At 52.0% G+C, this 10,220-nt stretch overlaps 1 protein-coding gene across 2 annotated transcripts; it reads right to left on the bottom strand.

The window, feature by feature from the left end:
- Window positions 1–1,798: 1,798 nt before the first annotated feature.
- Window positions 1,799–7,377, bottom strand: EMP3 (epithelial membrane protein 3). Of its 2 annotated transcripts, none has more exons than XM_010368665.2 (5): window positions 7,163–7,377; window positions 5,814–5,906; window positions 5,132–5,234; window positions 3,204–3,344; window positions 1,799–2,054 (listed from the first exon to the last, which is right to left on the bottom strand). In XM_010368665.2, exons 2-5 carry the CDS (start codon window positions 5,889–5,891, stop codon window positions 1,885–1,887), a joined length of 492 nt encoding a protein of 163 aa, XP_010366967.1. In that variant the 5' UTR covers window positions 5,892–5,906; window positions 7,163–7,377; the 3' UTR covers window positions 1,799–1,884. The 2 variants fall into 2 exon arrangements, with proteins under 2 accessions (XP_010366967.1, XP_030769174.1); XM_030913314.1 differs by lacking the exon at window positions 7,163–7,377 and adding an exon at window positions 7,040–7,061.
- Window positions 7,378–10,220: the final 2,843 nt, after the last annotated feature.

Below are 10,220 nucleotides of genomic sequence, written 5' to 3'. Positions count from 1 at the left end.
TTGCAGTGAGCTGAGATCCAGCCACTGCACTCCAGCTTGGACGACAGAGCGAGATTCCGTCTCAAAAAAAAAAAAGAAATCTGGATGAGTAGAATGGCTGCAGGAGTTGGAGGGAAGGAAAGCATTTGAATCCTGGAAAGAAGGGAGGGACTCTAGCTAGATCTTGGGGTCCCAGACAGAGAAAGCTGTAGTTCTAAAAAGAGGCTGGGTTCATGATTGGTGAAACAAAGACAGTCATAGAAGAGGATCTTAGAAGGATCTGATTTCTGAGGAGTCCCAGGGCCTGATGAACAGAGGAGATAGGGTAGCCATGTGCGATTATGCAGATTTGCAGATTTTTTTTTTTTTTTTTTTTTTGAGATGGAGTTTCGCTCTTGTTGCCCAGGCTGGAATGCAATGGCGTGATCTTGGCTCACTGCAACCTCCGTCTCCTGGGTTCAAGTGATTCTCCTGCCTCAGCCTCCCGAGTAGCTGGGATTACAGGTGCCTGCCACCATGCCTGGCTAATTTTTTGTATTTTCGGTAGAGATGGGGTTTCACCATGTTGGCCAGGCTGGTCTCAAACTCCTGACCTCAGGTGATCCACCCACCTCAGCCTCCCAAAGTGCTGGGATTACGGGTGTGAGCCACCAAACCTGGCCTGTGCAGATTGTTAACTGCGCAAAGGAACACAGCCACGGGTGGGTGGCTGTAAGATCCAGTTCATACCCCTGCATGTGTCCTGGTGTGGGGCTGGGTCAGCAAGAAGAAGGGGTGCCTTCTAATTTTTGCTAACGTGTCATATGGGCTAGAGGCAGCCTTTGGGGAGAGGGGAAGTCTCCCTCTCTAGGACCCCAAATGTTCAGTCCCTAGAGAGGGAGACTGGGCCAGGCGTAGTGGCTCATGCCTGTAATCCCAGCACTTTGGGAGGCTGAGGTGGGTGGATCACCTGAGGTCAGGAGTTTGAGACCAGCCTGGCCAACATGGTGGAACTCTGTCTCTACTAAAGATACAAAAATTAGCCAGGCATGGTGGTGGGCGCCTGTAATCCCAGCTGCTCAGGAGGCTGAGGCAGGAGAATTGCTTGAACCGGGGAGGCGGAGGTAGCAGTGAGTGAAGATCATGCCACTGCACTCCAGCCTGGGTGACAGAGCGAGAACTCCGTCTGAAAAAAAAGAGAGAGACTGGTTTCCTAGAGGGAAAAAGAAAGCCGTCTTCCCAAATGGAAATAAAGAGTCCAAAATTAGCCAGGTGTGGTGGTTCGTGCCTGTAGTTCCAGCTACTCGGGAGGCTGAGGCAGGAGAATCGCTTGAACCTGGGAGGCGGAGGTTGCAGGGAGGCGGAGGTTGCAGTGAGCCGAGATCGCACCACTGCACTCCAGCCTGGACAAAAAGAAGAGTCCAACAATCTAGAAACACACTATGCCCGGGCCTCTGAGAGAGAGCAACAGAGTGACAGAAACTTGGGCAAAGAGACAGGACTGACTGGTCACTGCAGGCTTCCTATCCTACGAGGGTTTGCTGGGACCCAGAATCCAGGTTCTTCCCAGAAGTGTCTGAAGGTCTAGATTCAGTTGCCTCTCAGAGGTCTCTTGGGCCTTGAGAGGGGAAGGCCCAGGCTCTTGGGCCTGTGGGAGGGAAAAGGTGACTGGGGTCCTGGCTCCTGTGTCCTCGGGAGGAAGGGATTGGGGGCTGGGAGATGGGCATTCTGAGGGCTGAGCAGCTGGTGGTGGGAACCCTGTTAGGTTCAGGAGAGGTCAAGCGTGCGCAGCCTGGGTCCCTGGAGGCGGAAGGAAGGAAGGAAGGAGATCAAGGCAGAGCCCGCGGTTAAACAGTTTTATTTTCTGGAGGACGCGCGGCGAGGGGGGCCGGGAGCTGGCGGGGGCCGCCGGGCAAGGCGGGGCGCTCACTCCCGCTTCCGCAGGTGGATGTAGATGATGCCGCTGACCAGGGCGAGGGGGAAGGCCACCCAGGCCAGGGCGAAGCAGTATCCGAAGCTGCCGCCTCGTGGGTGCTTCGCCAGGATCTCCTCGGCGTGAATGGCATAGATCAAGGCCCCAGTAAACACCGCCACGCCTGCGGAAGACGAAAACCACGCGTCACGCAGTGCCCCTCAAGAAGACTACATTTCCCAATATCCCATGGGGGCAAAGAAACGCCGGAGGGCGAGTGGGCAGCGCCGTTGCCTGCTGGGAGTTGTGGTTCTCTCTCCCCAGCGCCGTGCAACTGCAGCGCGGCCTTAGGTAACCGATTTAATCTCTCTAGGTCCGATAATATCTCTCTATCCATCCAAGGAACACTTTTGAGTGTGTTTCTATAAGACAAACGTGCAGTAGTAAATTAATAAAGCAAGAAAGAGGCTTTGCAAGAACCTAGAAAAATAATGTTCCCCTGGCCGGGCGCGGTGGCTCAAGCCTGTAATCCCAGCACTTTGGGAGGCCGAGACGGGCGGATCACGAGGTCAGGAGATCGAGACCATCCTGGCTAACACGGTGAGACCCCCCCGTCTCTACTAAAAAATACAAAAAACTAGCCGGGCGAGGTGGCGGGCGCCTGTAGTCCCAGCTACTCGGGAGGCTGAGGCAGGAGAATGGCGTAAACCCGGGAGGCGGAGCTTGCAGTGAGCTGAGATCCGGCCACTGCACTCCAGCACTCCAGCCCGGGCGACAGAGCGAGACTCCGTCTCAAAAAAAAAAAAAAGAAAAGAAAAGAAAAATAATGTTCCCCAAACTGAGGACTATGATTAAGTTAGCCCTTTGCACCTTAAGTCAAAAAATTAAAAAGTAAGCAAAACTCCTTGAAGTGTCTGATGCACAATAGGCACGCGAGAAACAGCAGTTGGCTGACATAAATACCATTACTATTATGATTCAGAGCTCTCTACTGAGGTACTAATTAGCTTATCCCCCAACGTCACCCCCAATTTCTGGGACCAAAACTATTTACCTATACCTCCTTCCCCAGCTCCGGTTCCCTGAAGCTCTAAGTTCCCTGATGACTCATAGGCACAAGCCACAACTATCATTAGCCACTGAAAACTACAAGTCCCAGCAATCCCTGGGGGCAGAGAGGTAGCCCACGGAGGCACCTCTCGTGGCTTTTGGGGTGTTGAAAATTGTTTTCTTCTGCAAGAGGCCCATTCTCAGGGCCCCCAGCATCTTGACGCACCCCACTTCCCTTCTGCTCAATTCTTGGGGGATTGGGGTGGGGAGGGGCAGTGCTCACTGGTGCAAAGCTGGCAGAGGCCGGTGGCATAGAAGAGACCTCCTCGTCGCATTGTGTAGAGCTGGAACATGAACAGGATGAAGGACAGACAGCAGAGAATGAGGGAGAGCACCATGAGGACCTGCACCGCCTTCAACCAGCCTGCAGTAAGGAGGACACAGAAGGGGACATCACGGTGGGTTCAGAGTTCCAGCTCCACCTGATTGCTCACCATGTGACCCTTCTCTGCCCCATCCCTGCTCCTGTTTAGACCCACACAAGCTTAGATATTTAGATTATTGCTTATGTTGACCTTGAGCCCTGTTACCTTGCTAAATTCCTGTCTCAGTTCTAGTAGTTGCTTTGCAGATTTGGTTTTTTTTTTTTGTTTTTTTTTTGTTTTGTTTTGTTTTTGTTTTGAGACCAGGTCTTGCTCTGTTGCCCAAGCTGGAGTTCAGTGGTGCAATCATGGCTCACTGCAGCCTCGTCCTCCAGGGTTCAAGAAATTCTCTTACTCCTGCCTCCTGAGTAGCTGGGGTCACAGGCACAAGCCACCACACCTGGGTAATTTTTAAATTTTTTGTAGAGACAGTGTTTTCCTATGTTGTCCAGGCTGGTCTTGAACTCCTGAGCTCAAGTGATCCTTCCTCCTTAGCCTCCCAAGGTGCTGGGATTACAGGTGCGAGCCACTGTGCCTGTCCACTCTGCAGAATTTTAATGGATTTTCTACAACATTATTACTGGGAATAGAGACACTTTTTCCTAATTTATTTCCCATGCCTTTTATTTATTTTTCTTGTCTTCTTGCATTGGCTACTCCAGTAAAATGTTGAATAGAAGTGGTGAGAGCAGACCACTTCCTTTAATCTTAGTTTTGCATTAAATCTTTCACACAGAACTTTAGATAGATGCAGCTCTATTTCTTTAGAACTCCAATGCACCTGGCCCCACCCCTTTAGCACCTTAAGTGGTTTCAGCCCCATTCCCTTGGAACTTGGATGAAATGGTCCCAGGCATCCATTCAGAGCACCAGCCCCATCTCCTTAAGGCTTGGGAAAAATACCCTGGTCTTCTCAGAATCTTGGGAGATTTTTCTCTATTCTTTTTTTTTTTTTTTTAAGATGGAGTCTTACTCTGTCGCCCAGGCTGAAGTGCAGTAGTGCAATCTCAGCTCACTGCAACTTCCACCTCCCGGTTCAAGCGATTCTTCTGCCTCAGCCTCCCGAGTAGCTGGGACTACAGGCGCATGACACCACGCCCGGCTAATTTTTTCGTATTTTTAGTAGAGACGGGGATTCATCATCTTGGCCAGGCTGGTCTCAAACTCCTGGCCTCATGATCCACCCGCCTTGGCCTCCCCTCTCTATTCTTTAAACCTATAGCATGCCGTCTCACCCTTTTTGAGTCAGAGGAGGAGGCTTTTATCTATATGGCCTCTTCAGAACAGGAGGTACTGGCTGGACGCGGTGGCTCACGTCTGTAATCTCAGCACTTTGGAAGGCCGAGGCAGGTGGATCACCTGAAGTCAGAAGTTCAAGACCAGCCTGGCCAACATGGTGAAACCCTGTCTCTACTAAAAATACAAAATTAGTCAGGCGCGGTGGCACACACTTGCAGTCCCAGCTACTCGGGAGGCTGAGGCAGAAGAATTGCTCGGACCTGGGAGGCAGAGGTTGCAGTGAGCCGAGATTGTGCCACTGCACTCCAGCCTGGGCAGCAAGAGGAAAACTCAGTCTCAAAAAAGAAAAAAAAGAAAGAAAAAAAAAACCAAGATGTAGGTACATCCAGATAGGCGGGACATGCATTAGCCCTAGGCACTCAGCCACTCAGGCCTGGACCCCGCCCACTCCAACTTTGTGGGGGGAGGGTTCCCAATTCTTGGTTCCCTGAGGACAGTAAGGGTTTTCCCTTCCCCTTTGAAGACCAGTCCCGTCGCCCTCACCCCTCACCATTCTCGCTGACGTTACTGCAGGCCCACGTTTTGGTGTCATTGTTCCACGTGCAGTCGTACCAGAGATTCAGGGACTCTTTCCCGGGGAGAGTCCACCAGGACTGAGATGGACAGAGAAGGAAACAAGGGGCAGGGTTAGGAAAGGGGAGGGGACAGGGTCAGGAAGGTTGTGGGAAGGGCTGGGAAAAGGACGGGGTATCTGGGATAGGGCAGAACTGGGGAGAGCTAGGATTTCATATGAGAGGGAGTAGGGTCAGGATAGGGAGGAGGCATCGGAGGTAGAGCTAAAGGGGTTAACCTGGTGGTTCACGCCTGTAATCCCAGCACTGTGGGAGGCTGAGGCAGGCGGATCACTTGAGGCCAGGGGTTCGAGACCAGCCTGGGCAACATGGTGAAACCCCGTCTCTACCAAAATAAAAAAAATTAGCCGGGCGTGGTGGCAGGTGCCCCTAATCTCAGTGCTCGTGGGGCTGGAGAATCGCTTGAACCGGGAGGCTAAGGTTGCAGTGAGCTGAGATCGCACCACTGCACTCCAGCCTGGGGGACAGAGTGAGACCCTGTCTCAAAATAAATAAAATAAAAACTAGGTAAAGGGGGCGGGGCCAGAGTGCCTTTAGAGGAGGGGGCGTGGCAAGATGCCAAAGGGGAGCAGAAGAGCCCTGAGCTCCAAGTAGGCTTACCTTGTCCAAAGTGGCCACAAAAAGCAGGATGAGAATGAGGATGTGAAGGGCTGAGACCACCAGCAAGAGGAGTGACATGGCTGCGGCGGAAGCCTGGGGAGGGGGAGCAGGGGATGGAGTCTCAACAGGTTGGCACCGCCCAGGCACAGTGGCTCACGCCTATAATCCCAGCACTTTGGGAGGCTGAGGCGGGCGGATCACTTGAGGTCAGGAGATCGAGACCAGCCTGGCCATTGAGGTCAGGAGATCGAGACCAGCCTGGCCAACACGGTGAAACCCCATCTCTACTAAAAATACAAAATTAGCTGGGTGTGGTAGTGCACGCCTGTAATCCCAGCTACTCGGGAGGCTGAGGCAGGAGAATCACTGGAATCCAGGAGGCGAAGGTTGCAATGAGCCAAGATCATGCCATTGCACTCCAGCCTGGGTGACAGAGCAAGACTCTGTCTCAAAAAAAAAAAAAAAAAGGCACAAAGGCAGGTGAGATGTCTCCTGATGGAGGAAGGGCTTGGGTGCAGACTCCTGGGTCTCTCAGGGAGGAGGCCGCTGGGGCCTGGATTCCTGAGTTCCCCATTGGCTGGAGGGGTGGAGAGGGCCAGAGATGGATTCTTGGGATCCTTGAATGAGGAGGACTCGCAATGTGGCTCCTTTCTCCCCAGAACCCTGTCTCTGGGTTACATACAGGCCAGATGGTGAAAATTCAAGTTGAGACCCCCACGCCAAACCCTGATGTATCAGGATCGAGGAGCTGTCCCCAGCGACAGGCATCCTTGACTCACACCACTCCTCTGCTGGGGTGAGGGGAGGAGGGAGACCTGGTGAGTCATGTGGTGACTCATTCCCGCTCCCCCCCATCTCTAAGCACCAGGGAAACCCCAGCCCCTGGCTATGTCCACGAGGTCCTCACCCCACCCTGCTGCCAGACTGGTGACTGCTGGACATCTTCTGGAGGAAATGGATGGGATTCGCGTTGGGGGGAAGAGAGGCCTGAGAAGGAGTTGGCCTCCCAGGACCCTTTGGTGCCCAGGAACAGGGGACCTAGAGGTCTCCCAGATTTGGGGTGTTCTCATGCAATGCCCTGATCTCAGGGCCCTCAGAGGACAGTGGACACCGCTGAGGGGAAAACTGCAGGAAGTTTTCGGTGGAGGGCTCTGCTGGGACCCCAAAACTTTGGTGGGCCCCACCCCTTCCCATATCCCCACCTCAAGTGCTAAGAGATCACTTACTAAATTACAAGGATTTCCAAGAGTAAGGGGCGTCTCTCCCAGCCTAGGGGTGTCCTTCCCAAACTGCTACATTCCCAAGTAAATTAAGAAGTCCCAGCTCTGAATAACGGACTGGAAACTTACCGAGAGCCGCGAAAAAAGTCAGAGCTGGAGTCAGTCTCGTCCCTCGCTCGGGCCTCCGTGCCCCGCCCTTCTCCTCCCTCCTTTCACCCTCCCGAGGCCCCCGCCTCTCTCACCGCCTTCCTCCCTTGCTCTCCCCTCCAATCCGGAACCCTTTCTCTCTCGCTCGCTCTCCTTCTCCCTCTCCTTTCTTCCTCCTGCCCTCACTGTCTGGGCCTCCTTCTCTCTTGCTCCCGTTTCTCTTTCTCTCCTCCTCGCAATATATACTGACCCTTTTATAAACCCACCCTCACCGCGCCCAGCTGAGGTCCGCCGCCAGTGGGAGGGCCCAGGCACTCCGGTTCCTCTTTCTTTGGGCCCCCACCCAATCCCCTCAGACAGACATCATCTGGGGCTCCCTCCCAGGGTTGAGAGGAGAAACTTGGAATGGGCTCTGGGGAGGGGCAAACGTCAGGGGTGGGAGGGCCCGATTCTCAGGACCCTCGGGTTTTGAGGTCTTGTCTTGGGACCGGATGTCTGCTTTCCCTGATGGAGCTTGGGGCTGGATAGGAGTCTGGGAAAGGAGGCCAGATTTCTGTGGCATGCATTGAGATTGGGCTGGTGAAGTTGGCCCCGTGGTGGGGGTCAGAGGATGGGAGATGAAGTTTGTGAAACTCGGCAGGGCATTGTGGCTCACGCCTATAATCCCAGCACTTTGGGAGGCCGAGACGGGCAGATCATCTGAGGTCAGGACCTCGAGACCAGCCTGGCCAACATGGTGGAAACCCGTCTCTATCAAAAATACAAAAATGAGCCGGGCGTGGTGGCAGGCGACTGTAATCCCAGCTACTCGGGAGGCTGAGCCACAAGAATCGCTTGAACGCGAGAGGTGGAGCTGAGTTTGCACCACTGCCCTCCAGCCTGGGCGACAAAGTGAGACTCTGTGGCCAAAAAAAAAAAAAAAGAAAAAAAAAAGAAATGTGTGAAACTCTGGAAGGTGGGGAGGAGATAGAAGTTAAGAATCCCAGCGCCATCATTTCCTGGCTCAGTGACTTTGAGCCAATTATTTCACCCACCTGGGCTCCAGTATCTTAGTCTATGTCAAAAGTATAATAATACTGACAAAATACTAATACTGGTAATAATAATTCTGATAGCTATGCTGAATGAATAAGGTAATACTGGTACACTCACACACCTAAGCTGTTCCTTCCTTCATCAAACATGTATTGAACATGTACTCTGATCTAGGAGTTAATAATGAAAACAGACACGACCCCTGCTGGTATTATGGAGCTTGTCTTCTAGTAGAGGAAGATAGACAAGAGAAAACATCAATGATGAAGATAAATCTCAGATAGGGATAACTGCCTTGAAAAACAAATACAATAGGCTGGACGCGGTGGCTCATGCCTTTAATCTCAGCACTTTGGGAGGCCAAGGCTGGAGGATCACCTGAGGTCGGGAGTTCAAGACCAGCCTGGCCAACATGGTGAAACCCTGTCTCTACTAAAAATACAAAAACTAGCTGGGCGTGGTAGTGGGCGCCTATAATCCCAGCTACTCGGGAGGCTGAGACAGGAGAATTGCTTGAACCTGGGAGGCGGAGGTTGCAGTGAGTTGAAATCATGCTACTGCACTCCAGCCTGGGTGACAGAGCAAGACTCCATCTCAAAAAAAGAAAGAAAAAGAAATAAAATAATAAATCAAACAGAGTGATAGAGATAATGATGGAGTAGAGGGGAGACTACTTGAAACAGGAGAATCAGGGAAGGCATCTTGGAGGAGGTAAAACTTGAGCTGAAGATAGGAGTCATTTGAACGCTGGGGTCAGGGAGTGGTGCGGGGGAGTGGCGGGAAGAGGAAGTGCAAAAGCTCTTAAAGCTTTTGAGAACAAGCTCAGGTTGTTTAGGGAGCAGACAGAAGGGCCAGTGTGGCTGGCACATAGGGAGACAGAGGGAGTGGTAAGAAGGGAAATCAAAGGGTGCCCTTGAAGACTAGGGGAGGGGCTTGGATTTCATTCTAAGTGCAGTGGGAAGCCATTAGGTTTTAACAGAGTGTAGTACCAAAGATTTTTTTTTTTTTTTTTTGAAATGAAGTCTCGCTCTGTCATCTATGCTGGAGTACAGTGGCATGATCTCAGCTCACTGGAACCTCCACCTCCCGGGTTCAAGCAATTCTCCTGCCTCAGCCTCCTGAGTAGCTGGGATTGCAGGTGCCTGCCACCATGCCTGGCCAATTTTTGTATTTTTAGTAGAGACGGGGTTTCTCCATGTTGGCCAGGCTGGCCTCGAACTCCTGACCTCATGATCTGCCCGACTTGGCCTCCCAACGTGATGGGATTACAAATGTGAGCCACCGTGCCCAGCCCCAAAGGTTTAATGTTAATTATTATTACTCATTTTAGGGCTATTAAATTAGGATCGGGGGTGATGATTACTATGTACACGAGTCTCTTGGGAGGGGACCAGGTGTCCAAGACTCTGATAAATTGAGAGCAGGGGAATTCAAATCCTGGATTCAGGGAAAGGAACTGGATGATGGGATGTCTGGGTATCTGATGGGCCAGAGCTGGGTTTGAGATAGCTGTTGGTGATTTGAGGGATGGACAGTTCAGTGCCTGGCTGGGTACCCCGAGACCTGGAAGCTGGGATACCAGTATAGTACAGACTGTGTAGAGCCACACTGGTTGGACTCAAAATCCAAGCTGTTTTACTAATTGGCTGTGTAATTTTTGGCAAGTTACTAATAACTTCTCTATACCTCAGTTTCTTCATCCGAAAAATAGATAATAGTAGATACATTATAGGGCAGTTCTTAGGGTAGTGCTAGTCATATCAGGCATTGGGGCTCTGAGTGGAGTCAGTACTGGGGGACCCTGATTCAGGGTCTCTAGGAGTTGGGGAAGGGGCAAATTCTTGGGTCCACTGGGTCTCAAGGCTAAAGTTGGGAATCAAAAATGAGGGTCCCTGGGGGAGAATAAATAGTTTCAAACTTAAGTGCCCGAGAGGGACAGAAACTGGGGTCTGCACTCAGATCCCTAAGGAAGTTGCAAAGTCTGGGTCACTGAAGGAAAAATTAG

Source organism: Rhinopithecus roxellana, chromosome 12, assembly GCF_007565055.1.
Source record: "Rhinopithecus roxellana isolate Shanxi Qingling chromosome 12, ASM756505v1, whole genome shotgun sequence".
Classification (NCBI taxonomy): domain Eukaryota; kingdom Metazoa; phylum Chordata; class Mammalia; order Primates; family Cercopithecidae; genus Rhinopithecus; species Rhinopithecus roxellana.
This window is presented reverse-complemented; position numbering and strand designations above follow the sequence as displayed.